General features: G+C 38.5%; 2 protein-coding genes across 11 annotated transcripts in view; one reads left to right on the top strand and one right to left on the bottom strand.

Annotated features, from left to right (window-relative positions):
* shank3a (SH3 and multiple ankyrin repeat domains 3a) overlaps positions 1 to 10,328 on the top strand; it is a 194,432-nt gene extending 184,104 nt beyond the window's left edge. For 6 of the 10 annotated variants that reach the window (XM_063479829.1, XM_063479827.1, XM_063479826.1 and 3 more), the window contains one exon: positions 5,320 to 10,328. In XM_063479829.1, the coding sequence (XP_063335899.1) occupies positions 5,320 to 5,890 (571 nt within the window). In that variant the 3' untranslated portion in view covers positions 5,891 to 10,328. Of the gene's footprint in view, positions 1 to 3,168; positions 3,204 to 4,042; positions 4,080 to 5,319 lie in introns of all 10 variants that reach the window. The other 4 variants (XR_010094398.1, XM_063479832.1, XR_010094399.1 and 1 more) reach the window with 4 other exon arrangements.
* Positions 10,329 to 11,982: 1,654 nt separating this feature from the next.
* On the bottom strand, positions 11,983 to 17,462 carry rabl2 (RAB, member of RAS oncogene family-like 2). Its single transcript, XM_063479824.1, has 8 exons — positions 16,686 to 17,462; positions 16,572 to 16,601; positions 15,328 to 15,407; positions 15,138 to 15,217; positions 14,887 to 14,998; positions 14,623 to 14,720; positions 14,367 to 14,450; positions 11,983 to 12,614 (listed from the first exon to the last, which is right to left on the bottom strand). Exons 1-8 carry the CDS (start codon positions 16,790 to 16,792, stop codon positions 12,537 to 12,539), a joined length of 669 nt encoding a protein of 222 aa, XP_063335894.1. The 5' UTR covers positions 16,793 to 17,462; the 3' UTR covers positions 11,983 to 12,536.
* Between the last annotated feature and the right edge of the window lie 304 nt (positions 17,463 to 17,766).

Below are 17,766 nucleotides of genomic sequence, written 5' to 3'. Positions count from 1 at the left end.
TGTGTGTGTGTGTATGTGTGTGTAGTAGATTATCCGTTGGTGCAAACAAGGTAACGGGGCTTGGAGGCACGTACTTCCTGAAAGCTTCTCCTCATCTCTTGCACAGTCTCACTTCTGGGTTCTAACCTATGACCCTGCTAGTAGCTCCCCTTCCAGTGTTTCCCAAAGCCTTTGTTCAAATAGTGCATAATACATCCTCATATACACTGCTCTTTGCGGTCATCGCTGATAATAATTGATAAGACAAGAGACTTTATCATCAGTGATAACCTCAAAGGTTCAAGGATGTATTTTAACAAGTATTTGAACCTGTCTGAACTATAATGGTGTGTGCCATGTTGAAATCCATCCACTCACAATCTCAGCATTAACAAGGCTGTTAATGCCGAGATTACCAGACAAAGTCTGACCCCGTCAAAAGTCTTCAAGAGTCATGTTGTCATAAGTGGTGGGATCTTCTCTTTTGATTTACTCCAGTGTAAAGCAACCGGCTTCAGACTGGTTGTGTTTTTGTGGCTCGACAGGCTGGTAGTTAACATCTGAGGTTAGAAGGACAGATGGTATCTTTTACTGGCTGCCCACTGAAGTGCTACTCATTTAATACAATTGACAGGACGTGATGTTAAATGCATTGTCATGGAGTCGTGGATCTGTCTCAGCCTTACAAAGAGCTCTGTGGTTTGTGATCACTTTTTTAGATGCAGTTGAGTTGGATTTTCTTTCACAGCCTTCGCTCAGCTTCTCTGATTTTTTTTCTTGTATCATATTCTCTCTATGTGAATATTGGGAATGGAAGAAGTTGCTTCCACCATACTTCGCTGCTGCTAAGAGGAGCTGAAAGATATGAACAGACGATATTAGATTGACAAGATGTCAAAACATACTTTTCATAGTCTTCTCATCATGGTGACATCAGCGAAAGGACATGATCAACTTCACACACCAAAGCTTGTGCATCGCATTTTCATGTTTCCATCCACGAGTCAGTGGAATCAGTTACAGCGCTGACTGGGAAAGAACAATGAGAAAGTCTTTGTAGAACTAATCACCATAGAGCTACAAGTTAATGACCATTCACAGAATTTAATCCTTACTGTTGCTCTAGACAAGTATAGTTTGATGTTCCAACCCCTTAATGCCTAGTATATCATATTTGATACATACAGTTTTTGAGACTTCTACACAATCAGTGTTTTTTTCCCTCAGAAAAACAAAATAAATTGTGCAATACATTTTAAAGAAATAGTTTGCCAAAAAAAGCCAGAGGTACGGTGGCCCTGAGAGGCCAAATGAACTGCAACTTAAGAAAACACCAGCAAAAAGAAAAACGCTGCAGAAGCACACAAAAGACAATGGAAATAGGAAAAAGGAAAACAGAAATAGGAAAAACGGAAATAGGAAAAAGGAAAAAGGAAAACAGAAATAGGAAAAACGAAAATAGGAAAAAGGAAAACAGAAATAGGAAAAACAGAAATAGGAAAAAGGAAAACAGAAATAGGAAAAAACAGATTTCCAAAAGCACAAGGGAAGTGTTTCTGGGGAGACAATAGCCCAATGGACCAGTTGCAGGTACTAAAACATGCTAGGTAAGTGTGTTTTAATCTCATGATTCATATAATACTGATGATGGCTTTTTAGGCTAATAGTTAGGCTAACACACTTACCTCTCATCTTTTCTTTCTTTCTTCTTTTAAGTGTCTCCCAGCGCAATTCTCAGCATATTTTGGTTCTTCCTATTTCCGTTTTTGTTTTATCTATTTCCGTTGTGTTTTGTGTGCTTTTGCAGCGTTTTTCTTATTGCTGGTTTTTTCTGAAGTTTCAGTCCGTTTGGCCTCTCAGGGCCACCATACAGATGTAGCAAATATGATACAAACTGCACAACTAAAATATGCAAATTAATATTGATTTTGTTAAAAAAAAAAAAATCAAAAAAATTTGACTTTCGGGCAATTATTTAATGGTTCAGGGTTAAAGCAATGTGTCTTTACAGAGGAATTCATTACTGCTATTAGAAACAGAAACATGCTGTCCGAATACTTTGGTGTCCTAAATCCCTGTTTGTACAAGACACTGGACTTTTGGATGACCATAAATTAAATATGAAGCTCGAATTATATCAAATACAACATATCAAGTAAGACCGGCTCAGACTGGATTCACACCTTCCTAATGTTATCCAAATGAAGAGATCACCACTATCTACATGCTGACAGTTGATTGCCCTTGGCTGTAAAAAAGATGACTGCGCACACCATTATTTCTCTCTCTCTCCCTCTCCGCCTCTGTGTCTCTTCACCTGCTGTAGCATTTCACGTAGAGCATCAGCATCTCCGCACTCTTAATTGTCACATTCGTCCATCACTTACCCCATCCCCTCTGTGCCCCATTTAAACCCCTTCAAAGACTACACTGCTGAATTTTGTCTCCACCTTGTTCATGTGCTGTGTACCAAAGCTTTGGGTCATGTACAAAAGTGTGTTTCTCATTTCTGTTGTGCTTTTTGGTTTTCTTTCCTTTGTTTTTTTTATTTCTTTTTTAATGAAAGTTGCATAACTTTGTTTTGATTTTCAGTGTTTGTGTTGAGGATGGCCATGATCCTTGACTGTCTTGTATTTTAAACCATGATAAAACAGAATATGCTCCACCAAAACACACGTGCATTCACCGCTTATATACTGTGCTCTACATACAAATCCATGTTAAAAAAAATATTATTTTCTTATATAAATGTATGTGAAATGAAGTACAAAAGCAGCTTTAAAAGTCAAGAGACATGTGCTGTCCTGTTGTGTTTCTTTATTTGTTCGTTTTTCTTTGTGCAGTGTTTGATATGTGAACAGTGTGCTCATTTCTCTCTCATGTAGCCCACTGGTCAGACCTTCAGGTGCTGAAACCCACTCTGCTGTCTTTGTCATACTGACACATAGAGCAACCCAAGCACAAAAATGCATTCATGCCCATCTACTGATGAACAGTCATACACTCACACAGTCACATACACCTATACATGTAGATGACACACAGCAAAGACAGCGGAGCGGGCTGAGGCAGATTATAAGTCTGGTTGGCAGGCTGCGTCTCATTGAGTGATGCTAACATTCTCTCCCATTGCTCTCTCTCTGCTCACCTTGCATGCTCCGCCCTGCTGCTCTGATCTGATTGGTCTAGAACTGACTGTGCGCCCAGGAGGGCAGGACGACTGTGTAAGTGCGCATGGAGCTCATCTCATATCTGTCAGCTCCCCGTAGTCTGAACATTTTTCCAGCCTGAGTGCTGCTTAGCTACCGATCTTTCATTACACTCTTTTACTCCAAATCTCACCCAATAAAAAAGTTTCAAAAACATGCAGGAGATGGAAAATGTGTACTACACCTTCAGACATGTTAACATGCATGAATAAGACACCACTGTAGTAACTCAGTAGTTTAGTTTCTCCTATCTGTTTTTCCTTGCTTGCACAATGATAGCTAAAATTTCCTTAATTGTATCCATCCCTCTTTCTTACTGTTCTTGTTCTTATACTAACGTTCAGTCTCTAAGACTGTCACAGATTTATGCTTCTAATAACTTTCAAAAAAGGGTGATATATATATGTATAAAAAGGTGACTAGACTATTAAAACTATTCTCCCATATCAGGTCACTATAAAAAAATAATAGTTATACCTCAGTGTTTATGTGAGTACGATCCTTCATCCTCATGCTTCAAATGGAAAGGTTGAGCTCCTAAATGCTAAACGTATTGCACTGAATTAAGTGTTAGCCAAGCTTCCAAGATCATTTACTCCTTTAATTAACGAGTAAATAATGCTAATTAGTGTTTAACAGCAATTGCCACCTGCTTCTTCACACAATGTAATTCGTGGTCATGAAATTGAATATTTACTGTATCCATTTTTTTGAGAGAGTCAAAATGTAACTAATGTGCAAGAGAGCTGAAAATCAAATTTAATATTCTACTTTTAGATCTGCCTTCTGCATCTAAATGTGGGTGTGTGTGTGTGTGTGTCTGTGTGTGTGTGTGTGTGCGTTTGTTTCTACAGAATTTGTCACACATTAGAAAATGAATTCTGCTTTCAGGTTAGTGATATCGGCAGTTTCAGTGTAACACAATACATGTTTGACACTGTATTTGTAATCTAATGTTGGTCACACTAACCTTTTCAAGGATGCATATAGTATGACTCAACAGCTTTAATTGAATTAATCATAGCAAAAACACGTTCATTAATGTCACAGGGACTAGGCGTTTTTATGGTTGTGACTAAAAATTAGGGCTAGGGCTTTTATTTTGGAGAACTACCCTGTAGTCACTTGCATAGCTAGATGTTCTTAGTCTGACTAGTTTGATCTTTCTAACAGCCATTAACCTCTCTTCTGCACTAACCTACTTTAAAATGAATGACTGCTGTTTATATACATGCTTTGAAAGAGTATTTGCCCACTTTCTGATTTTTTTTTTTAATTTTTTTTGCATATTTCTCGTACTTACATTTGTCAGATCATCAAACAAATTTTAATATTAGATAAACATAACTCAAATAAATACAAAAATGCAGTTTTAATATAATGATATTATCTATTAAGGGAAAAAAGCTATCCAAAACTGCCTGGCCCAATGGGAAAATACAATTGCCCACCTTGTTAAATCACAAATTCATTGTGACTAAATGTATTTTTTGGAGTTTAGTTTCACTGGACATCCAAGCAGGATTACTGCCAGACCCTTGAATCAAGAAATCACTTAAATAGAATCTGTCTGGCAATATGAAGTAGGCTTTGAATGGCTAAAAACAAATAAAAAATGAATTTTGTAGTGGCCTAGTCAAAGTCTGAGCTTCAATCCTATCAAGGTGCCTTAGCATGACCTTAAACAGGCTGTTCATGTTCAAAAACTCTCCAGTGTGGCTGAAATAAAATAGTTCTGCAAAGATGAGAGGATCAAAATTCCTCCACAGTGTAAAGACTCATTGGCTCATGCTTGATTGCAAATGAGTGGCATAACTAGTTATTTGGTTTAGGTGGCATTATTTCACGTTTGGATAAAATTTTTTCCCTTAATAAATGAAATCATAATTTAAAAATGGCATTTTTTATTAACTCTGGTTTTCTTTGTCTAACATTAAAATGATCTAAAAAAAAATGCAAGTGTGAGAAATATGAAAGAAAAACAATGACTAAGAAATCAGGAATGGGGCAAATATTTTTTTACTGGACTCTATAACCCAAAGTTCGGTGTCATTTTTTCTTCTTTATTTTATTTTCGTTAACAGAGTCTTCCTTATTCTTAAAGCCTCGTGCCTCTGTCTGTTTCCACCAGACTTTTCAGCAGCCTAGGTGAGCTCCACACCATCTCTCAAAGAAGTTATGGAACCACATACACCATCCGCCCTGGCAGTCGCTACCCCATCACCCGACGCACCCCTAGCCCAGGTTCAGGCTCACCTGATCGGGGTGACCCTCTCGGACGATTCTCAGGCTACGGCCTACCAACCTCACCAACCACACCGCCACAAACTATCCTCAAATCCTCGAGCCTCAGCCTACCCCAGGAGCCAAAGGAGGTCCGCTTTGTAATGAGGAGCTCCAGCGCCCGTTCCCGCTCTCGCTCCCCGTCCCCGTCACCTTCCCATTCACCTGGGTTAGGTTCACCACTTTTAGCTCTACGACCCTTTCACCAAAAACCCCTCCACCTCTGGAACAAGTATGATGTTGGAGACTGGTTGGAGAGCATCAACCTGGGGGAGCACAGAGCAGGGTTTCAGGAACATGAGATCGAAGGTTCTCACCTCCCTGCTCTAACCAAGGATGACTTTGCAGAGCTGGGAGTGACACGAGTCGGACACCGCATGAACATTGAGCGAGCACTGAAACAGCTGCTGGAGAGCTGACCCCTGCCCTGAGACACAGCCACAGATGGAGATCGGTGAAGACAGACAGAAGATTCGGAGCTGAGGAAAATAAGCGATGCGATAGGGGCCGCTCCTCTTTTACTCCAGCTGCTTTTATGTTCGGCATCACAAATGTTGACCTGCAGCTCTTAGGCACACTCTGTTTCCGTTCTGCATTAACACCCTGCACTTGGCAATGCACTGAAGAGGAGGAGTCGATACATTCATTTTTCTTCTTGCCCACCACCCTGCTTTTGTGGCCAATTAAATCAGACCCAAAATGATATTTGGCATTTTTATTTATTTATTTTTTGCTAAGACGAGCCAGACGAGCTCCAATTAGAACATTTGATTTGTGAAAGGTTCACTTGTTTCCTTAGTAACATCCCCACTTTCTCGCTCCCTCCTCTCCTTTCTACCTCCCCTCCCAAATAACCCCCCCAGGTCCCTCTATTAGGCTGCTGAAAGCCTTCTTGCAGTTCGAGTAAAGGAGGAGGAGGAGGAGGAGGCAGAATTTTTTGTTCCACACAGAAAGCTCAGTTGCCTTTCAAAATATTTATACAGAGATCAACAGCAATGAACACAGTGCTACGGACACACAGCCCTGAAAAAGGTGTGTCTTCTGAATACGTGCTGTTTTTAAACCGAAGACTTTAGAGCCCAGAGTCGGAGCTCCACAAAGTAAACCGTGGGAGAAAACCCCCTCTGCCTTGGTACCCAGACTGTGCTATTTATTATATTTGGAGAATGTTTAACCAACACTCGTGGCTTTTTTTCATAATCAGTTTCTTTTTTTGGTTTTCCAAAGGGAATATTATATATAGGTATTATATAATATATACATATATATATATGTATTTAAATATAGCTTTCAGGAGAAAAGACAATGTTGCAAAGAGGAAATATAATAAATTAATCTGCACCTGTTTTTTTGGTTTTTAGTATAGAAGGCAGAGAGAAATCTTTAAATCTATTCCACTAATAGTTTACTCATTTCTACCAATTATATACATACTTATATATATATATATGTACATATATATAAGTATTCTATATATATATATATATTTGAAAGGAAAAAGTATATAAATATGGAAATGAAGTTTTTGTCATAGGTATCCAACTTTCCTTATGGTCACTCCTTTTTTGAACCGTAGCATGACGAGTTGCTTCATGTTTTTGACAAAGAGTTTGTTGTTTGTTTTTATTTTCTTACGGTCTTCCTTCATACTAAAGGGCATCCCGTAATGTGAGGCTGAGACCCCAGTTGACACCCATCCCTACTGCTTCAGCAACAGATCCCGCTGTCCGTGTATCCACAATAACACACCAAGGGCACCGGCCACCTATGTGCAAGCTGACTGGCTTTAAAGGGGCTCTTCATCTTATGCCTGTTTATCACTCAGGGATGGAAGTTTGGGGCACCAGCATGAAGAGGTTGCTTGCTGTTTTACTACTAGAAATTGAATTTTTCTTACACTTCAACAGTTAAACACCACCATAGTCTGTTAGAGAGCTAGTAAAGATTCCATCCCTGCCCCTGATAATGTTACTTAGACCAGTTTGCACAAGGTCTGGTATCAATTTCCAAGCATGGAAACCTGGAGAAACAAGCTTTAACTGTTCAAATAATTTTTAAAAAAAGCTAATAATTGTGTTCCTTTACCTGTATAACCAATAAAAACTTGCCATACAAGCTTAAATGAGCTTGATGTGTATGCCCTTCTGAAATGCCACTGCAGGAAATGTCTGTAGTTTCTCAGGCTGTGGGGATGGGAAAGCCTCTGCAAGGTCTTAAAGAAAATTCAGTATTTTACAACCTGACATTATTGCTGCTTTCCTCGATCTTTACCATTTTCTAAGTGAGTAAAATATCATAAACAGAGGGACAGCTACAACTCAAAACAATAAGGCGCAGGTTGTTTAAAAAAAAACACTGAATTTTCCTTTAACAATACAAATCTACAATTGTACTCATGAGTAGCTTCTACTGGCAGCGAGAAACAGTGAGTTTTATTCACACAACGAAATGCATTTTATAGCTTTTCTCTGACGGGAAGCCAGTAAATGTCTATTACCAGTAAAAAAATAAAACCTCTGTACATCAGCAGAATCCAATCAGTATGCCAAGGCACTTACACCTGGCGAAAAAGTGCACGCATGTTTAGTTTCTTTTTCTCACAGTTTGTAAAAGCAGGTGGGGAATTTAACGGTGTATGTGGGTTGTAGGAATAGCACTCACTGCCTCGCTGTGACCTCACTGATTATTCTTTTATTTTTGACGTAGATGTCACGTCCTCAGACTCATTTGAACACTTCTTTTTTTAAAATTGTTCTTATCAGTTCTTCTTTTGTCGTTTGATTTGTTACCCTCGGACACTGTGGGTAGATTTTGTAGCGTGTGGATCATGACTCATCTGAATTTTAGAGTGACTGAAAAAGAGCAGAAAAAAAATCTCCTGTCCATTCTAAACATACTTACACTTGTAAAAATAAACAAACTACAAATATTTGCTTTTTTTAATCACAAGCAATGTATATATAATAGATTTCATATAAATTTTTGAAAAACAAAAAGTATATAGATCTATATATGAATGTTTGGCATATATGCATAGTTAACCACCTGTGAAAAAAAGGTGAGCAGATTTTATTCTTTCTATGAACTCTTGAACTTTTGAACTCTGAACTATGAACTAGGGGATGATTTGCACAAAACAAGGTGACAAGGTGCTAACATAAAAGCCACCCATCGTCCAAGAGCATGCGTGCATCTGGATTCCCTGAATCTCTCTGTGTGGTCGTTCTTCTTCACTGTGTGTATGGCAGTGTGTATGTGTGCAATCGCTTATTTGTTTTCATTTTTGTGCGTTTGTTTGGGATTGAAACAATGAGAATGCGTGTGACAGTGCGAGAGAGTGAGTGTGAGTGTGTGTGTGTGTGGTTAATTGTTAGGGTTTACATCACTGGAGTTGGTCCACTATAGCCTTACTGTATTACCATCAGATATTGCCGGCAGTGGCTGTGTCACACAAACACACATGCTCACAAAACGCACACACAAACATAAAAATGCACACATGCATTAATCTTCATTTCAAAACTCAACATCATCGTCCGGCATTCTTGTTTTGTACTAAGTGACGTCTTCATAAAGTGGACTGCTCGGCTCAAGAGCAACAAGACAGACTGAGATTACCACGTTATTGATGAACACGGTCACATTTTATATTGCAAGACAACCACAGCTCACCTTGTAACTGTGTAGGCACGGCTTATGCAGTATCACTGTTTTGTAAACCCATTCCCAGATGGCATTTGTGCTCTTTACCCTCCACTCTGTCTGGCAGCACTCCTCTTTCCTTTTTCAGACCTTCAGTTTCTGAGTTTTGGATATGCTATATGAAGTGATCCAGTGAGGAACAAACAACACAAAGGAAAAATGTGCCAAAAAGTAAATAAACTTTTCACTGTATATTTGTCTTTGCTTTAGGACTATCTTAGTTACAGCACTCTAAAGCTGTTAGATAATATGATAATATGGTGCCATCTCCTGGAAATCTTGAGAACAGATGTTTGTTAGATCCTTCTGTATTTTCCTGCAGCTGGAAGTACAGTCATTACTTTTATTTTTTAAAGAAGTAGTATATATATATATGTATATATATATATATATATATATATATATATAATCTACTCTCCTCATATTAATTAATATCTCTATTATTAAATTATTGATTTAAATGAAATTTGGAGACAACTGCTTGATTTACTGTGATGAAGGGTGAACATATGACACAGCCTGGCCTGGTTAGGAGAATAAGTGCTGTACTAAATAACTGCTTGGACCGGTGGCTAAGATTACCACAAATACAGACTCAAAATGAGCAAAGTGTAACAGAAGTACACATCATTTGGTCAAATAATTTCCTTGAAGGATTATCTTTGTCTTATTTTGTAATCAACAAAGCACAATCTACATAGTATAGGGGCAGCAGCGTGAACTTTTTTAAAAACCCACTGGAGTCCAGTGACCAAATGGAACCAGTGATCTTATCATCAAAAGGGTTTTTTTTTTCTTTCATTGTCAGTTTTCTCCTTGTTTGCACTGTGAAGTTTAGATTGGTGGATGTATCACTGCAACACCTCAGCCTTGTCTCACGGGTTAAGCTTCCCCTTATTGGCATCAAATGACCAGAAAACTCATCTGCAATTATTCTCCCTTTGCACACTTAAAAGTATTCATATAAAAGTCCCTCTGCATTTTAATACACAAAATCCCGTGTACAAATATGAGTTAACCAGAAGCTACCTAGTATTCCTCATGCAGAGTAAGGGAGATAGTAAAGGTTTGAGGCAAGATCTGAGATGTTGCCCAGGATATCTCCACCACAGAGATATATGTTTGTTATATTATGTAATAAATTTATAATTAAAACATGAAATAGTTTGTCTACTTGTTTTGACTTCAGTCTCTTCAGTGATTTATTGAATGGAAATATGGCACAAAGGGTAAACATGCCATCATTTCTACAGGCTTTTGGACAATACTACTTTTACTTGTTTTGCACATCACCACAGTGGATCTTAAACAGCAAAACTATATAATATAGCCCCCCATTTTTTAGACACTCAAAAGTAAGATGATTTCCTATGATTGGCACTCAGTTTGATGCCAGATGAGGCTGTTCAGTATCAGGTCCAAGGATCATCAAAGCAATTGAAGGAGCCCATAATTAGGCTGAAAAATGCAAAACAAAAGCATAAGACAGAGAGCAAAAACTTAAGGAGGGTTCGGTCAAATCACCAACTTAATGGTACATTTTTAAAGGGAATAAATGTCTACTCAGTGACACTAAAAAGGCCCAAAAGATCACAGAAGACAACTAAAGTGGATGATTTCAGAATTCTTTCCTTGGTGGGAAAAACCCTTAACATCTAACTAAGGCATAAATATTCATGAGGAGGTAGGCGTGCCCTCCATTAATCAAGAGATTTATATTATAGTTTATGAATGGAACTATAACAAGGTGCAAACCACTCGGTACACTCAAGGAAAAGAAGGTTATATTAGACTTTGTCATGAAACATCTAAGGATCCTGCACAGTTCTGGAAAAAAAAAAGCTGGTTGAACAGATAAAACTTTATGTCTATAGCATAAAGTATGCTATAGACAGCTCATCCGAACCATCATCATGCTCTCAGGAGGTAGATCTGGCTTCTCGCGTCTGCATGACCTTGGGCAAGATACTCAACCCCAAGCTGTTTTCTGGTGCATCCAATGGAGTATGAGAGCACTTAGAAAAAAGTTATTATGTGAATGAGGCATACTGTATAAAGTGCTTTGAGTGCTCCAGTTGTGTAGAAAAACGCTATATAAGAATCAGTCCATCTACCGTCATCTCAAACATAGCTGAGACAATGCTGTCTCATGGGCTTATATGGATACAGTGCAGCTGATGTGACCGGTGATAGAAGTGTACGGGGTTTTACTCTCTGCCCAGAATCAGCACGTCACATTCCAAATGGATAATGACCCAAAGCATACTGCAAAAGCAACCCAAGAGCTTCTCAGGGATATTTTTTAATTGCTAAGCCATAACTCTCGACACTCTTTTCATGAACTGAATACAGAATGGCCCACAAACAAGCAGAAACTGGAGGCATCTGCAGTGAAGGCCTAGTAGAGCATCTCAAGTGAGCTGGGCTCTAGAATTGAGCACTGAGTGCAAAAGAAGTCTTACATCCAGTCTTTGTATTTAAAATGAGTGAAGTTTTCCAGGCCTCTGAAAATGGGTGACCATGTATAAAAAAGGCCATTATTCATAGACGCTAATGAAAATTTTCAATAAACCTCTTGCATTAAAGTCTGCACATCTTGACTGATTTAAAATCCACTGTGGTGGCAAAAATACAAAATTGTGTAAATGCATAAATACATTTGTACCTAACTTTGAATATTAATTAATATCTCTGTTATTATCTACTCATGTCACAGGCAGCTTATTGTCATTTTCTTTTATAAAATGGTGATGAGTTGATTATTTAGTGCTCTGCTCCTATTGCTGCATTACAGCAAGATGGAAAGAGACATGATAAAGATTTGGTTACATGGTACATTAAGTTCTCATTTATTGAAGAGATAAAAAACACAAATTTTAAATCATAAAACTAATGCAGCCAACAGATGCAGCTCCCCTGCTGGCACGGCACAACACTACACACAAACACTGAGAACAGCAGCAAGTACAGTTCATAATCACATGTTCTCTTTGCTGTGCGAGTTACTTTTCAATGCTTCACATAGTAATTTTTCCACACTTAAGCAAACATTCATTTTCTACCTTAAGAATAGTAGATATTGTTCAAAGTATGAATGACAGCAGCTAAATGAGCTCTGTAAACAACAAAAATCCTATTCATTCCACCACATTTATTATTCCCCGCTACCGTCACTAGACAGAATAGAGGGCAGTAATTTAAAACATCTATAGATTACTGTGCGCCATCCTCCAATCAATTAAAAAGCAGACCACCAAAATTACAATTAGTGTTCCTGCTGATGGTGTCGGTCACGGAGATTAAGATGTCTTGACACCGGACAGAAGCAGCAGAAATTATCCTTCAGGTGTCATCAGAAATGTTTTAAACTAACTCTGGACTCTCTGCCTTCAATCCGTCCTCCTCTGCCTCTGAATTATCTTTCTTCTCGAGGTCAAAATTCTGTAAGAAAGCAGTGAATGAAGGATATCAGCACTATCGTCAACAGTTATTAGTAAATTTTCTCATAACTACACTTTTTTTTGCCAAAAAAAAAAAAGGTTTGTACATTATGTACATTTCTTTATATCATGAATTTGTAGTGATTTTGTTACAGCTTTAAAATTGGAACCACTTTAAATGGCACGAGTGTAAAGAGGCAGTTGTAGTCTGTAGGTGTTAACTAGGTTTCACTTATTTTGAATGCACTAATCTGACAAATGATATTGATTTTTTTATGCTTTTAAATGTATTAAGAATTCTGATCTTTCAGTTTTGGCCATTGAAACTCGATTTCTTAACACTATTAGCAACGGGGGTTAAAGTGGGCTGGAATGATCCGGAACGGTGTTCCGGCACCTTCATTAAATGCGTAATTAAATCTGATAGGAAGAATAATAGCTACATAATACTGTTGAGGGATTTAATTTTTCATGTGCTGCGGCCTGGAGGTGCTTCCAGCTGACAGCATGTAGTAATAAGAAAATAATGACATCCCACAGTCTCACTTACACCCTAAACACACACCTCTTCACTTTGTATCCCTGTGGTGCGTTCACAGTGCAGATGTAAATAAAGTTGTGGTTCTGAAATTTGTAGGAAGTGATATCAAATGCTGCTTTCACACAGCTTAACAAACATCACCAAATTCAAACTGCTTTTCTGCAGATTGTACCATAGTGTGTTTTGTTACCTAAATCTACAGTTGCTGTATTTCCCAGGGAGAGATAAAGACTGGATGGGAGAGGAAGATGAATCATTTTCAAAGGTAAGAACTGCTCAGCAAGCGACATTTTATAAAGCTGAAATTTAAAACTTACTTGTAAAGTCCTAATTCATTTCAGAGTTTTTTTTTTTCAAAACAGGGATTGGATATAAAGATGATGTGTTACTGAAGTTATGTATTTTTCATAATGCGAAATGTCTTGCTAAACAAATTAAAGTACAATATTTTTTGTTATTCAAAGTTTGCATGAAAACAGGTTAGTTTGCAATACTGTGGTAAAGTAGACAGTGATGCACTAAGTTGAATGGGTTGCAGTGCAGACTGTGGTGTAAATGTAAGCTGTTGATGCTACATTAGACATTAGATTAAATTCACTCACTAAATTCAAACTTTCCTACTAATTTTATATAGTCTATGAGTTGGAAATCAGATATAACTTAAGCAACATCTGCTTATATCTTGAATTCAGTCAGCTAAATCCAAGATCAGTGAGTCTCAGCAGCAATACAAACTGTGACTAGTTTCTAAGTAACTTTTCCCCATGCTGCACACCTAATCTTAGGATTCCACCTCTTTTCAAATCCTGCTTTAACCCTGATTAGCAGATGCCTGCCAAAACTAAGATTGCTAACATTATCTATTATACATTTGTACCTAACTTTTGAATATTAATTAATTAATTAATAAGACAGCAACCATAATGCTATCAAGACTTAACTTGGCTTTAAAAACCAATGGGTAATATAATGACAGCTGGATCCATCTTTGATATCCAGTATATTTATAGTTCGTCACTACTCCTAACTCTATGATTGATGATTTTGTGTAGAGAGGATCTCCAGTAATCGTATTAAAACAACAAAGGACAATAATAAACTCATTATATTTCCTACTTTAAGTACCGCACAATCAAATATTTAATTCTTTGAAGTTAAAATTCTACAGTTGCTTAAGGACAAGGACATTAGTAATCAAAGAAGCTAGTGTACCTCTAATTCTTGCATCACTTCATCCATGAAGTCACTGGGGTTTTGCTTGTACTCCACTGCTCTTTTGATCATGTCTCTGAACATCTGATGAAAGAGGTACACAGTCAGAGCTATCAGACGGCAGTAGAAGTTCAGGTGGTGTGAACATGTTATAATAACTACACTGACTGAAGTTGATAATTGGCTTATAAAATGAACACTTTCACTCCAGTCACATTACGTAAAACAACAGGAGAAGAAAGAAACCTGCTCAGACCTTAACTACATTGGTTCCATCAGCTGCTGACACAAAGTAAAACGGGATTCCTTGCTTCTTCCCGAAATTGAAGCTTCTTTGAGTGACCTTCATGTCGGCTGCAGATGTGGAAAAACAATCACAATCACAAAGTCCAGTTTGCTGGACAAAACAGTTAAAAAAATACTGCAACCTAAAGAAATCATGTCACACATCGAACTCTAACATTACCATTGCATATAGTCATTACAAGAACTCCACACCAACTTTAACGTGCAGACTCACCATCAATTTTGTTGGCAACAACACAGCAGGGTATCTCTGGTCTGTACTCTCTTAGTTCCTTATACCAGTTGGCTAAATTCTTATATGTAAGCTTCCTTTGAACATCAAAAACCTTAAAAAAAGAAAAGAAAAAAAAGATGAAAGATTTAGCAAAAGTTCACCTTGGTTGCTGACAACATAGTTACATTTTTCAGACTACTTTTAATCCTCACTTCTTCATGCACACTTTCAGCAAATGAATGTGTTCTTACCATAATGCATGCATGTGCTTTGTGGTAGTATGAAGGATGCATGTTTTGAAACCTCTCCTGACCAGCAGTGTCCCAGAAATCTTTGGATCAAAATAATAAAAAAAGAATTTGGTAATTCAAGTTTTGCAGATTATTATTTTAAACTGGTTTCAAATATTTTATGTTGTCACAGCAAGTGCACGGTACTTACCAACTGCTATGGTCTTGTTTCCTACAGTGGCTGTGTGTTTGTAGAGAGTCAAGGCATAGGTTGACAACTGCTGGGGACGACTGCACGAGGAGTTAAGGATCTTAACAATATGAACCTTGTTTCTTCAAAGCATCTTAGGGCTAAGAGAATCTTTTTCCAAGTCTTTGTTCCTAGCCCACCTGCTTGAATTTAAAATTAAGTAGTCAATTTATAAATTGCTTCTTCGTCTTCTTCTTTTGACTGCTCCCTTTAGGGGTTACAACAGTGGACCATCTGCAGCCATCTCACTTCAAAACTAGTGTCTTTGTTTCTTTTACTGTTGTAATTTTACTATGTTTGTCTAAAACAGGTCTCTCTTGTGTAATAGACATTGGATGGGATTCCCTATATAAATAAAAGTTAAATAAAATCTTCCTCTGTCACAGCAACCATCCGCAGGGCCTCCTTCACTACATCCATAAACCTCCATTGAGGTGTCTCTCTTTTCCACCTGTCTGGGAGCTCCACATTCAACATCCTTTGTCCAGTGTATCCACTATCCCTCCTCATCACATGTCCAAATGCTCTCAGGCATGCCTCTCTCACTATGTCTCCAAATTGCTTAACCTGCGTTGTCGCCCTAACTGCATTGCCCTCTAATGAAGTCATTTCTAATTCTGTCCATTCTCATCCCTCCCAATGAAAATCTTAGCATTTATCTTTCCAACCTTCCTTCATATCTACCACCTGTCTTTCTATTAATGCCACTGTCTCCAATCCATACGCCATAACAGGTCTCACTACCATCTTGTAAACCTTCCAGTTGACTCTTGCTGCTACCCTGACATGTGTCTTCACCCATTCCACCACACCAGCACTCTCTTCTGCAACTCTCTTGTGCGCTGTCTGTTGCTTGGGATGGTTGACCACCAAAGGTATTTAAACACATCTACCTTCACTACCCTTACTGTTACTCCTGTTTACCTCTCATTTGCAAACATGTATTCTGTCTTGCCTCTATTGACTTTAATTCCATTTCTCTCCGGTGCATACCTCCAACTCTCCAACCCCTCTTCCACCTGGTCATCAGTCACTCCTACACCTACCTCACCACTGTCTCGCTGTCCTCATACATGTCCTGCATCAGCCTCACAACACTTCTCTACCACTCTTGTTCTTCACGCAGTACCACAGTTCCTCTCTTGGCACCCTATCACCTGCTTTTTCTAGATCCACAAAGAACTGTATAAACTGCTAAAGGATACTATTCGTCCATGAGAAACCTCTCCATTAGCCTGCGAAAGAAGGAGAAAAGTGTCAACCCCACAATGTTAGGAAAGCTCAAATGTTGTTGATCGCTGCTTCCAGCTAATACTCACTTAGATTTACCAACTGCGCTGTCTCCCAAGCAGATGATCTTCACCTGTTCGTCCGCATCGTATTTCTTTTGGTCCAGTTCAGGGATGCTGCCAGCGTCAACAGCCATATCTCCCTTTTTGATTGCTGCTATAAATCCCTGAAAATAATTCCGTTAGGCTCCCACAGGAGCTCCGATAGACGGCTACTGCCCAGGGAGTATTAGCTAGCTTGCCATTAGTTACTTGAGGTTCGCCTTTACTTCACTTATTCCTGGTACGTCACGGTTCACGTCAGTAAAAACAGATGCCCACAGAAACTGACAACAAAATTGAGCCCGTCACTGATTACATTCTCTTTCTGAAGTGCTGAAGTGTACCTTTCACAGCTCACTCAGGAGGGAACGATTGTTATTCGCAAGTAAGCTAACAGAACTAGCGTTGGCCGCAGTTGTTAAGCCCGGTTAAACGTCGCTTGTTATCGCGTGAATATCATTTTTCCCGATATGAAAAGGTGAACGATTTTCTTCATTTATCAGGGTTAACAGGTAGCTCAAGTTTGTAAATGTGCGACGTCCCCGACAATTTTCGTTTCTATGCAACGGGGACGCCCGCAGGACCACTTCGCACTGTATTCGGCTGTCTTTACATGTGCCTGTCTAAAATCCTCAGTCATTCGCTTCTTCTTCTTCGTCTTCTTCTTCTTCTTCTAAGGAGTTTTTGGAGGTTCGCAAACAACGATGTGGTGCATTACCGCCACCAACTGGTTTGGAGTGTGGACCGGAATCCGCTCATACCAAATAATAAAAAATAAAAATAAATTTCTTCCTGATAATTTTGACAGTGCAACAGAAAATGTTGAATGGTTTCACTTATTCCACAGCGACTAAATTTCCCCATTTCATGTTTCCCTATAATGAATAGTGAACTGTTTAATCCAGTGTGTCCAAATCTGATTCGAGATATTATTGTCTCTTCTCTTCTGGTTTTCCTTTGAATAGAATAAAACTATCTCCCTGTCCTCTCCTCCTCACACCACTTTTGCCATCTTTCCCTCATTTTCTGTTTTATCGTGCTCCTCATTTCAGTTTTGCTAATACTGCTA

This window comes from Pelmatolapia mariae, linkage group LG7 (assembly GCF_036321145.2).
Source record: "Pelmatolapia mariae isolate MD_Pm_ZW linkage group LG7, Pm_UMD_F_2, whole genome shotgun sequence".
NCBI lineage: Eukaryota > Metazoa > Chordata > Actinopteri > Cichliformes > Cichlidae > Pelmatolapia > Pelmatolapia mariae.
The sequence above is the reverse complement of the archived record's forward strand: the minus strand, read 5'-3'. Positions and strand labels throughout refer to the sequence as shown.